The 13,346-nt window shown below is 33.9% G+C and overlaps 1 protein-coding gene across 4 annotated transcripts in view; it reads left to right on the top strand.

Moving 5' to 3' along the window:
* Positions 1-12,413, top strand: part of LOC115891340 — a 31,485-nt gene extending 19,072 nt beyond the window's left edge. For 2 of the 4 annotated variants that reach the window (XM_030911788.1, XM_030911789.1), the window contains exon 2: positions 10,675-12,413. In XM_030911788.1, the coding sequence (XP_030767648.1) occupies positions 10,675-12,143 (1,469 nt within the window). In that variant the 3' untranslated portion in view covers positions 12,144-12,413. The remainder of the gene's footprint in view (positions 1-10,674) is intronic. The other 2 variants (XR_004051815.1, XR_004051817.1) reach the window with 2 other exon arrangements.
* The last annotated feature ends 933 nt before the right edge of the window (positions 12,414-13,346 follow it).

Below are 13,346 nucleotides of genomic sequence, written 5' to 3'. Positions count from 1 at the left end.
GCAGTGTGCGTTTTTCTATCAAAGATTTAATATAATTGAGGGGTGTAGAAACAAAACCGGCAATCTCCACTTTTGGAGAAAAGTGACAATCTCCAATTTTTAAATTCTAATTACCTAAATATATAAAAAAGATTAGGGTTTTTTCATCACATAACTAATATAAGAATATATATTAGTTAAGGCTAATATACACATCAGAATAAATAAGAATTATCAAAAGTCGTCAGCTATAAGCGATTCATTATTGCATCATTAGTAATTTGTCTCTTCTGAAAAAATATGATGAGTAGAGATACCCGGTGTTATGCTTCTAAAACCCTTAATTGAGCAGTTCGTAAAATGTTTCCTTTACATTTTGTAATACTGAAAAAAATGCTCTTGTCTAAATAAGGAAAAAGATGGTAAAATTCTCCAAACTTCTTTCTTTTTTTGTTAATCTTATGAGTCCAAACTTTCCTTTTCTTCTTCACCTGCTCTTCCTCTTTCTCTATTAGAAGAGCACAAAAAATACGCTTTCGTTCGTACTTGAACTCATTGCTTTAAAAACTAAACTACAGTAAGTAAAAAACACTTCGACTAACTAAATAGCGTTTCCGCGTTTCAAAAGCGCGCAATAGTGGGCGCAGTCCCTTCGCAGCCGGAAAAAAATCTCTTCACAGCGCCGCGCCGCGCCGCGTTCTAGTGGGCGACAACCTTAATACGCTTGGCGCCGTTCAAGGACGAATGGACAAATCTCGGCTATTCGAGAACTCTTAGCTGTGGGTATGTAAACCGGCTGGGGCCTAAAGAAGACAAACATAAATAGATGAGTACAGTTAACGCGCTAAAATTCAAAATAAATTCTTTCTAGATAAATAGTTATAAATCGTTTGTAAATAGTTCTTTAAGTCTTTTATCGTTATTGTTTTTGTTAATTAGTGTTAAATAAATTGTGTTTAAATAAGTTGTGACTATCTATCCACACGGAACCGACGAAAAACGTAACAATACCAAATCTCATTTTTTTTATTTGAAAAAATAAAAGTTGAAGGGGTGAGCCACTTTTGAGACGCACCCGGTAGTTCCGATTCTGCTTTATTTCCTAGCTACGGGGTGTCTTAATATTTTTTGCGATTTATTGTAATTTTCTTCCAAGTACTGTTAGCGTTTCGAATGAAATTTTGAGGGTAAAAATTACTATAGATGCGACATATTTTAAGCCCAAGGCCACACAGAAAGCGATTTTTGCGTAAAGCGTATTTTGCGACTAAAACAAAATAACAGGATTATATATGAGCATGAGAGAGTGTCTCGCAAAAGATGTAAATGAAAACAAATCACTTTGTTTTCTGTAGCGTCTTTAGGGATTTCTAAGATGAGACCCCGTCATAAGCGGACGTAATATCTAATATTACTTTAAAAAATTAAATAGTATGCATTTTTTTCATTTTAGGGTATTATCTAAAAACATTTTTATAGAGAACATCTACTGTTTAGGAAGATTCTATTAAATTGAAGGAATGTGAAGGACATATGTTGGTAAAAGTAATAAATTAAAAAAAAATACGCTTAAAAATATTTTTTTTTATGTGTAAAAAATGTGTTTTTACGGCGTAACAAACAGTTTTTTGCGTTTTTTGCGAGTAACAAATATTTTTATAGGTGTAAAAAATGTTTTTTTTACGAGTAACAAATAGCCTTATACGCGGATAAAATAGTTTTTTTACGGGTAACAAATGGTTTTATACGCGTAAAAAATAGGTTTTTACGTGTAACAAATTGTTATTTTACACGTAACAAAAGTTTTTTACACGTAATAATTTGATTCACTTTTACAAAATTTGTACTAAAATATCAATATTTTTGATAAACACGTGGACTGCAGGTCACAAATACACGTTACGTGAACACGTATTTTTAAGCCGTTATCACTTTTCGTTACCCCGCCGCCGCGCCGCGCCGTCTCGTATGCTAGCTCGTATGTCACGGCCTTGAATTTTTGCTCCCAGCACTCGTAAAAAACTTTCATTTCAAAAAATTTAATAACTCATGTCCTAAAATTCCGTCAGCAATTATTAGTAATATATTTACTAGTCTATTATATAATTATAATTGTTTATTATATTATATTATAATCATAACACTCAAGTAGGTAACCACAAAACTACAACATAAAAAATCTATACACAAATACACTAAAATTCCTAAAATAAATGGCAAATAATAATAATTATTTTTACACACACCACTGGCACTAGCAGTAGATTGCGTTTGTCGTCGAATATCCAGCCCGTTCAACGTTCGAGCATATCTCATCTTCGTCTTTTCAACGCTAACCGCGCCGATCTCGCCTATCTCTTTCTTTAAGGATTGATTGATGAACGGGCCGGGAACTCCAAGAGCTTTCTCGTTACTAATCGACAGCTTGATAGAAACTGGAGACCTGCCGCTTCTTTTGCGTGTTTTTAATGGACACAAATCGAAACGGTCTCAACAACTCTTAACACGCGAAAAAAGCAAAAAACGCTTTCTGTGTGGTCGTGGGCTTAGGCTAAAAAAGTGTCGCCATATTCACCAGCGACGTGCATATGGGTTATCACTGGAATATTTTTCTAAAAAAGCATGTACCATTGCGATAAAAAAAAAGTAGTACAACAAAATATGATTTAATCTCCTGGTCTATAATAAAATCGTATTTTTAAAAGGTAGGTAAATTTTCTATACTTTTATTTCGCCACCTATACCTACCAATTATTACCAAATTCATGGTAACGCCTAAAAAGTTAGGTGGCATAATTGTATTATTTTCATAATGACGACGATATCCACTTCTCGATATCCTTATAGACCAGGAGTTCTATCTGGGATTACTAATTCTTGTACTACTTTTTTTTATCGCAATGGTACGTCACTCCCTTTTTTGTCTTTTGTTAGCGATATAGTGTAAACAGTTTAATGCTGATTAAGTTGTCTCTTGATATTTTGTCGCAAGTCTAACAGTAACTTTTAAAAATTAGTTTCTTTGTAATTATCTTAATACCATAATTATTTGAAATTGCTGTATGTTGGACTAATAGTAATAATAACTAAAATTAATTGTTGGAGAAAACAGATTTCATCCTAAATTACAGTTTACTACACAGTACAATAAGATTATTTTGCAACTTTGGTTAGATGGCGCTACATGATCTGAAATTAATATTTTTATTTATGACAGACATGAGGTCATGTATGGTGATAATGTAGTTAGTTAATTATTCAGTAGTAGTAGTAAAAATATGGCGTTAAGTTGATGGCATGTTGCCAATTTATTAATGTATTTTTGAGTTAATCATTAAAGTTAAATAATAAAAACTTCGTGTTTTCATAATAATAACGACAGGTTATGGGCCCAGTCACCCAGACCCGTTTGTGCATAAAAAAATAAAACCTTTGTGATCTAAAAACTGTAAAAACTTAAAACCTTTGTGATACCTACCCGGCAAACGTTGTGAAGCAAAATGGTGTCTTCAGATGATTTATCCTTGTTACACAAATTAAAAGATGGTGAATCGTTCGAGATATGGAAATTCCAGATTGTAATTTTCTTTAAGGCAAGTAGCCTATATGAAATGGTTGATGGTACTAATAAGTTAGACAATTTAACTGTAGACAGTGAGAGAAACAACTGGAAAAAAGATGCTCAGGCACAAAAAGCAATATTTGATAAAAAATTAATGATGCATATTTTAAATTGTGAAAATTCACATGAAATATTTAAAAAGATATGCGGTATTTTCCAGAGAGAATTTTTGAACTTCAGATATGAAAAAAATACCGATATGAGCGTTCATATCAGTAAGATGGAAAACCTATGTTGCCGCTTAAAAACTCTAAACCAAACAATTGATGATGAAATGCTCATGTCAAAAATTCTTTCCACATTGCCTGATCAATTTAAACATTTCTCCACAGCATGGGAATCAACACCGGTTAGGTTTTGTCGATTAATTGCTGAAGAGGGCAAGGTTTAACCAGAAAGAAGCTATTGAAGAAACAGTAGCCTTTAGGGCTGAAGACAGAAGACAAAAAGGATTTATCAATAAAAAGCACAGTAACCAAGAAAGAAAATGTTATTTATGTGGAAAACCAGGACATTATGCCAAAGAATGTCATTCCAAAAATAAGATTATGTGTAAAATTTGCAAGAAAACCAACCATAAAGAAGAAAATTGTTTTTTTAGAAAAGGGGAAGGTGAAACATCAGGTACCAACTCACACTCACACCATTCTAAAAATAATGATAATAAAGTAGCATTACTGTCTCACTGTTTTCCCAGTCAATGTGAAGAGTTTGTTGTTGACTCGGGATGTACTTCTCACATGACCAACAATGCAGATATTTTCAATTGCATAGTAGATAAAAAAAAAGTGAGATATTAGTTGCTAAGGAAAACGAAAAAATGCAAGCTGTTGGAAGAGGACAAATAGTAGGTGAAAAATACATATTGAACAATGTACTATTAGTGCCCGAGTTAAGCAAAAATTTGCTTTCAGTAAATGCAGTTGTTGAGAATGGAGGTGAAGTCCTTTTTAAACAAAACGAAGTCATAGTCTCAAAAAATGAAAAAGAAATTTTAAAAGGTGATAAAGAAGAGAATGGGTTGTATATTGTAAAATTATTTAATGACAAAAACAAAAGCTCAGAAGAAAGTGTGTTAGCTGAAAATGAGACTGAAGAATGTCATTTAACAGAAAGTTTAACGGACTGGCATAAAAAATTGGCACATGTAAATTTTGAACAAGTTAGAAAAACATTAAAGAAACATGAGATAAAATATAAAGAACAAGAAAATCCGTGTTGTACTGATTGTCTCCTAAGAAAACAACACAGATTGTCATTTCAAGTAAGTAACTTTAGAGCCAATAATATTTGTGAACTTATGCATGCCGATCTATGTGGTCCTTTTGAAGTAGCATCACTGGGGCAAGCAAGATATTTTCTACTATTTAACGATGATTTTTTGGACTATAGATTTGTATTTTTCCTAAAATACAAGTCAGAAGTTATTGATCACTTTGAAAAGTTTATTAAAATGGTGAAAAATCAGACAGGCTCTCAAATACGAAAACTTAGATCAGATAACGGCTTAGAATATGTCAATAAAAATGTATATATACTGCTACTATATATAATGTAAATCCTTGCTAGACAGTAACGGAATAATACACGAGACAACTTGTCCATACACACCAGAGTAAAATGGTCGTGCTGAAAGAGATATGAGAACTCTAGTCGAAACCATAAGAACAATGTTACACAGTAAAAACTTAAATAAAAACCTTTGGGCAGAAGCCTTGAATGCAGCAATATTTGTTCTAAATAAAGTTGGTTGTAACTCTACTAGGAAAGATACCCCACATAAACTATGGTTCAAAAGTCACTTTGATATTACTTTTTTCAGAGAATTTGGCACAAAATGTTCTGTACATATTCCCAAACAAAAAAGGGCAAAGTTATATGCTAAAAGTGAGATAAGAATCTTTGTAGGCTATAGCAATACAGTAAAAGGCTATCGCATATATTTCCCTGATAAGAATGAAGTTGGTATACATAGAGATGTTTTTTTTATTCCTGAAAATGAAATAGAAACCATTGTTTCACTAAAAAATAAAGAAACAGTAAAATTACAACAAGAAACAGAAAGTGATACACCCTAAGAACTACTAAAAAATCAAGAACATGTAAATATAGATTCAGAAGAAAATCAAGAAGAAAACATAAGATTAAATAAAAGAGACATAAGAAAACCAGTATGGATGAGAGATTACGATGTAAGTTTTTACACAGAAACAGAACAAGCAATCACATATGAATATCAAGTGAAAACTCATCGAAGTGGCAAGAAGCAGTAGATCAAGAGCTGAAAGTGTTAAAAAAAATCAATACGTGGTCGGAAGTGCCGTGGCCCGCAGATAAAAAAGTGATCGAAAGTAAGTGGGTGCTTAAACAAAAAAGTGATCGTGAGTTTAAAGCGAGATTGGTTGCACGTGGCTTCCAACAAGGCTGCGACACCGAGCTATACGACATATACGCTCCTGTAGCCAAGTTGACAACCTTTCGCATGTTGCTTGTAGTAGCAAACATGATTAAGCAGCTCATACACCAGATGGACGTCCGTGGAGCATTTCTATATAGTGATATTGAGGAGGTGGTATACATGTCACTTCCAGGTAACGACATAAATAATAGTGATTTTGTCTGTAAACTAAACAAGTCTATTTATGGCTTAAAAAAATCTCCAAAAAGTTGGAATAAAAATTTTGACTCTTTAGTGATACAAAATGATTTTATAAGATCACAAAATGACTATTGTTTATATTCTAAATGTAAAGAAAATAAGCTTTATTTATTGTTATATGTAGATGACGTGTTAATTTTAGGCACTGATAAATATGAAGTAACTGATTTAAAAAAACTATTGAACAAGAATTTTCAAATGAAAAATTTAGGTGTAATATCTCAATATTTGGGTATACAGATTGAACAAAATTTAGAACTAGGTTATACAGAGCTTAGTCAGGAGAATTATTTAAAAAATGTATTAAAAAGGTTTCAGATGGATAATTGTAAAAGTATTAATACTCCTCTTGACAATAACATAGATCTAAAAATTTCAATCAGAAGAAAATAATGTAGAATTGCAAAAATTGTGTTGAAAAATAATAGGTAGTATTATGTATGCTGCTTTGGCCACCAGGCCTGATTTATGTGAAAGTATAAGCATATTGAGTAGATTTCAATCAAAAACCAATGAAAATTTGTATAAATCATTAAAACGAGTGCCTAGATATATTCAAGGTACTATTAAGTTAAAATTGTGTTTTAAACCCAATGGAAATATTTTAACAGGTTATGTGGATTCAGACTGGGGTGGTGATACCACTGATAGAAAGTCGACAAAAGGTTTTGTTTTTAAAATGTTTGATAGTACAATATCTTGGACCAGTAAAAAACAACAAAATGTATCAATTTCGTCTACAGAGTCGGAATACGTAGCATTGAGTTTGGCTGTAACAGAGGTTTGTTGGGTACGCAAACTTTTGCTTGATTTTAAGTTAGAAGTTAATGAACCAATTCAAATATACGAAGATAACAGAGCAGCCATTTGCTTAGCCAATAGTCCTGAGAATAATAAACGACTTCTTGACCATATACCAACCATCTGGAGAAGAGCTAAAGTCATCTTCATACCCAAAATAGGCAAAACTGACTGGGCTAACCCCAAATCATTTAGGCCTATTAGTCTCACATCGTTCATATTAAAAACGATGGAGAAAGTAGTGGACAACCATATTAGAGTAAATCATCTACAGGTTAAACCACTGCACGATAGTCAGCATGCATATAGAGCGGGCAGATCCACAGAAACTGCTCTGTACCAGTTAACTGATCTAATACAGGCAAGCCTGGATAGCAAAGAAACAGCACTTTGTGCCTTCTTGGACATTGCAGGGGCGTTTGACAATATATCTCAAAAGGTGGTCAAGCGATCTCTTGAAACAAGAGGGGTGAACAGTACGATAATTCGCTGGTTTTGGGAAATGCTCTCAACACGAACAGCAGAGGCTGAGATAGGTACCAAAACTGTAGTTGTTAAAACAACGCAAGGAACTCCACAAGGTGGAGTGACCTCCCCCCTACTGTGGAGCTTGGTAGTGGATGAACTACTGGAAGAATTAACTCTAGCGGGAATACACTGCATAGGGTACGCAGATGACATAGTCATCATTGCACGGGGGAAACATGAAGGCACCCTGTGTGATATTATTCAAAGAGGATTCCGCATCGCTGAGAGTGCAGGACTGTCGGGCTGAGTATTAACTCAGATAAAACCGCAGTAGTGCCATTCACCAGAAAGCGAAGTTTGAAAAACTTGAAAAGAATCCATCTAGATGGAAAGGAAATACTGTCATCACAGGAAGTGAAATATCTGGGAATAACTCTGGATAGTAAACTTCTCTGGAACAGGCATATTAAGAACATTACCAGCAAAGCCACAAAGGCTCTCATGATATGCAGAAGACTGGCGGGAAATAGGTGGGGCTGCGCCTCTAACATTTTGCGCTGGATGTATACCATGATAATTTAATTACTTATGGAGCAGTTTTATACAAAACTAGAGCAACGTACAGCAAGGCAAAACCTGTGCAAAGTACAGAGACTGGCATGTATCTGCATCACAGGTGCCATGAGAACATGTCCAACAGCAGCAATGGAGGTCATTCTAGACCTAACACCACTGCACATTGTCGTCGGTAGTTATGCCAATGCGACAATGATTAGAATGGTTACTGATGGAAACAGTACTGGGAGAATTTTCAGGTCAGGGGCTTGGAACACCCTCAAAAAGGAAATTCCACTTCTCCAACTCCCAGTGGATGACATACCAAGAATTTACAACTTTGAGAAACACCTCACTGTAGTATTGAGTAATAAAAAGGATAGGAACAAAAAGACGCTTACTCAGCATATAAAAGACCATACCATCATGTGGTATACGGATGCTTCCAAAACCAAAGCAGGGACAGGGATAGGAGTATTTGGGCCGAAAACTGAATACTCCGAACCAATGGGCACCTACCCCAGTATCCTTCAGGCAGAAATTTGCGCTATCGAAAGATGCGTACAATTTATCTTAGATAGGAACTATCGAAAACAGGAAATTGCCATCCTATCCGATAGTCAAGCAGCACTTAACGCGATCAACTCAGTAACCATCAATTCGAAGTTGGTCAAAGAATGCCTGGAGAAGCTCAACAAATTAGGCAAAGAAAATAAAGTCCTCGTACTCTGGGTGCCTGCTCACCAAGGGATAGAAGGCAATGAAAAAGCAAATGGTCTAGCTAGAAAAGGAGCGAGCACTCCACTAACTGGACCAGAACCGTTCTGTTTTCCAAACGGGAACCAACTGAAAGCGGAACTGAAGAATCTGGAAGACTCCATCCGTAACTTGGAATGGGTGTCCTCCAACGGTCTAAGGCACACGAAAAAGTTCCTTAGAACTTATGACCGAGAAAAATCAAAGGTTTTCCTTGATTTAAGTAAAAACAATCTTCGGATTGTCACGGGGTTTCTAACAGGACACTGTCTCCTCAACGAACACCTCAGTAGGCTGAAACTGAGAAACAACGGCGAATGCAGATTTTGTGGGGAAAATGGGGAAACACCAGAACACCTTATCACTGAGTGCGCCGAGACGACGACCATTCGTGCCATGAACCTTGGTACATCTGATGTCGAGGATGGAGAGCTGGCCTCTGTGGAGCCGTCTCAGATACTGGCTTTTCTTAAAGCTCTGAGACTGTATGATGAGTTATAACTCGTTATAACTCAAGAAAGGGGAACACACAATAGATCTATAAGGTCGCGGTGATTAACTCCCCTCCTAAACATTCTACATTCTACATTCATTCTACAAACATCTTGACATTAAGTTTAATTTTATAAAAGAGAAAATAGATGAAGGAATTGTTAAAATTGTTTATGTTAAAACTGAATATCAAATAGCTGATTTATTTACAAAACCTTTGCCTAGAATAAAATTTGAAAAGTTCAGGTCAGCATTAGGCATGAAATTTTAAACTTTTGTTAAGTATGTCTAGAATTAAGTAAAAATAAAGAAATATGTTTATTTTGTTACTTTGTTGCTAAAATAATTGTATTGAGAGGACGTGTTGGAGAAAACAGATTTCATCCTAAATTACAGTTTACTACACAGTACAATAAGATTATTTTCCATCAACTTTGGTTAGATGGCGCTACATGATCTGAAATTAATATTTTTTATTTATGGCAGACATGAGGTCACGTGATAATGTAGTTAGTTAATTATTCAGTAGTAGTAGTAAAAATATGGCGTTAAGTTGATGGCATGTTGCCAATTTATTAATGTATTTTTGAGTTAATCATTAAAGTTAAATAATAAAAACTTCGTGTTTTCATAATAATAACGACATTAATAATATTTAATAATAACTTAAAATATATAATTTATTAATTTCATTTTTATTTTATTAATTGTGATTAATAAAATTGCGTTTATCTCATCAAGGAGGCCGAATTTGACAAAATATTGAGATAACTTTTAATTGGCATTAAACGGCCTACACAATTTTGATATCAAAAGAAAGTCAGTGGCGCCCATGTTTCTTCTTTGAAAAATATTCCAGTGATAGCCAGATTCCAGATAGCCAAAATATGTAGCACTTTTAGTAATTTTTACCCTCAAAATTTCATTCAAATCACTAAAAGTACTTGGAGAAAATTATAATAAATCGAAAAATTATTAAGAATTTAACACCCTGTAGAGTAGCTACGAAACAAAGCAGAATCGGACCTATGTTGATATGAAAAATAAATCTTATTTTTACGTGAGAAATCTCCCCACGAGATATGGCACATGTTTTTTTGAAACACCCTGTATATTTAGCAACAACCGCCGTACATGAAACATTTACCTCGTTGTTCGGCGGCATTCGTGTTAATAAATATGCAAAACCGTCTAACGGGGATCTTCCTTTCGTCAGTAGCCAATTTCGTCAATTGTGAATTTGTTGGATAATTTTGCTAGTCTGTTTTGTTAAACCTTAAAAATTTAAGAAACTTAAACTTAAGAAATGTAATTTACATTTATTTGTCTATTCTTGTTTCAGATAGTGAAGATATCACGTTGAAACTAACGTGTTTGCGATGCAAAAAGTATCTTTCAGTGATCCCGACATATACACACTCAACACTTGGCTCACTTTGTGGAAGATGTTCTGATGATCTGCAAAATCTGGGCGATGGTTTTATTAGAAATGATATTTACGATAGTGCAATTCAGCATCAAAAGTTTCCTTGCATCAATCAACTTACTGGATGCTTGGAGTATTTATTTCCATCTGAGGTAGTAAAACACGAAACTAGATGTTATTATAGAATTATTCAATGTCCCAGTAAAATTTCTAACGATCCAAATTGCAAGTGCAAATGGAAGGGCAGCCCAAATGATATTTTAGATCATTTCGAACACGACCATCCTGTTTTAATTCTAAAAAACAATCAGTTTGAGGTTGATTTTGTAAATAATGGCAGTGTTTCTTACATATTTCCATTTGCTGAAGAAATATACCTTATTGAAAGAAATACAGAAAATAAAATAGTTAGCCTCACTTTATCTTTTTTGCGATCGGAACATGAAATGGATGATTATGCATATATAGTTTTGTTTAAAAGTGGGAATAATGCACAAGAACTTTCTATTAGTGAAAGAATTGGAAAAACAATTAAAATATCAAAGGACTCTATGAAGGAATCTTTAAACGACCCAGTTAGCGTAGTTGCGAATATAGATATCACTAAAGAAAACTTAGTTCAAGATGTTGGTAATTTCCGTTATAATTCAAAGATAAATAAAGATCTTTTGTCTGAGTTAGAATGCCCGGTATGTTTTTACTATATGATTCCACCTATTTATCAGTGCGAACGTGGGCATGGTATATGTAACATTTGTCAACCTAAAATGAAAGAATGCCCTCAATGTAAAGGAAATTTTATTCAAGCTCCAAACCGCAATTTAGAAAATATTGCGATGAAAATGGAATACCCATGTAAATATCCCAATTGTAAATTTGTTGCTAAACCAAAGTATATTAAAGAACATGAAGTGTCTTGTATATTTGGCACATTTGATTGTCCATTAAAAGATTTTGAAGACTGTACCGGTCATTTCTCATTTAACGAACTTTACGACCATATTAAGCAAAACCATTATGAACATTTATTAGAATTTGATATTATAGGTATTCCATTTGATGCCGGTCTTGAGCAAAATATAACAGATTGTTATATTATTAAAAAATTATCTAAATTATTTAAGGTATGCTTTTTATATGATTATGCAGAGAAAATATTCAGATGGTCTGTAAATCTTATTGGATCTTCTGATAATGATTCCTACCATTATGAAATTGATTTTACTGACAATAATAAACATTGTAGACTTTATGTCAAAAATGTATGTGCTATTGGCAATGTAAAGCCGTTTGAATGTTGTGATAGCACTCTCAGTTTAGATTATAATTTAGTAAAGAGATTTATAAGAAATCAGTTAATTTATAAAGTAAGAATTATAAATTAGGATTAGTTTTTTTTCCTAAACTTTCTATCTATAACTTCTATAATTTAGTTTACCAGTATTTATATTTTACTTGCGTTTGTGCATTATATTATTGATACTTTTGATTTGTTCTTTTTTATATTGTATTTTTAACAAATGATTGGACATTATATTACTTTAATTTGTCTAAAATTTGTTATATATTTTTTTGACTTTTATTTTTAGTAATTTTTCATGTTATGTTAGTGTAAGGATCATCATGTTGAATGTTGATAAATTATTTTTAAGTTTGATGAGTTTTTTTTACAATTCATTTTAGTTGAATATATTTGTTCACATCCGATATGACGACGACCAACAAGTATTTTGCTAGCATGTCCGAAAGGAGGGCAATCCAACAAGACTTCAGCATTTAGCCATTCAGCCATTCTTCGAGAGACGCACATCGTTAACACCCAACATAAACGACTAGGAAACTAAGGTGACAATCCGAAACAGCTGACTAAAGGTGTGATTTCCTAGCGACGCGCGACGTCTGGTGTCCGTGGCTCGCCGCGCTGGTTTGTTTCTCTATAAAGCTATACATTACTTTTCATTGATAAGTATACAGGTTTACCCACGTACGTTCAAAAAACGAACCAGTGTGCGGCGAGACGTGGACGCCAGACGTCGCTAGGAAATGAAGATCGCATAGCATGTTGGACAGTTTTATCTATATGCTCATTTTCTCTTCAGAAGTGTGGCGCTTAGCTTCATTTTGTGAAGGTGTTTGAATCTTAGGTGGCTCTCGGAATTAATTTGGGCCGTAATTTGGTTGTTTGTCTGTAGCTGGGTCGTGGGTCACTAAACAATATTTCCACAGTTATTGTTATCATTAGTTTCACGATCTTATCACACTTTTCGTTGATGTAGATTTTTTAGTATTCTTCTCATATGAAGTTTTCAAGCCAGCTTTGGCATAGCAGCGGAGCTAGTTTATTTTTCCATGTGATGAGGACTGTTTACTCGTTAATTGGAAAAATAAGCTAGCTCCGTTGGGAGTCATCTCTGTCTATTTCTTGCCGGCCGAAACGGTAGCTCTCAGAATCTGTAAATTTACAGTGGAAAAATTGGAATATCTAGGAGTAAATAAAAAACACTTTTAGTTAGTGGTAACTGAGTATGGGCTGATTTTATTTTTTGCCAGATCTTGAACTATACAATAAATGGTTTTACATATAGAAA

Source organism: Sitophilus oryzae, unplaced genomic scaffold, assembly GCF_002938485.1.
Source record: "Sitophilus oryzae breed Bouriz unplaced genomic scaffold, Soryzae_2.0 scaffold_980_pilon_pilon, whole genome shotgun sequence".
NCBI classification, from domain to species: domain Eukaryota; kingdom Metazoa; phylum Arthropoda; class Insecta; order Coleoptera; family Curculionidae; genus Sitophilus; species Sitophilus oryzae.
This window is presented reverse-complemented; position numbering and strand designations above follow the sequence as displayed.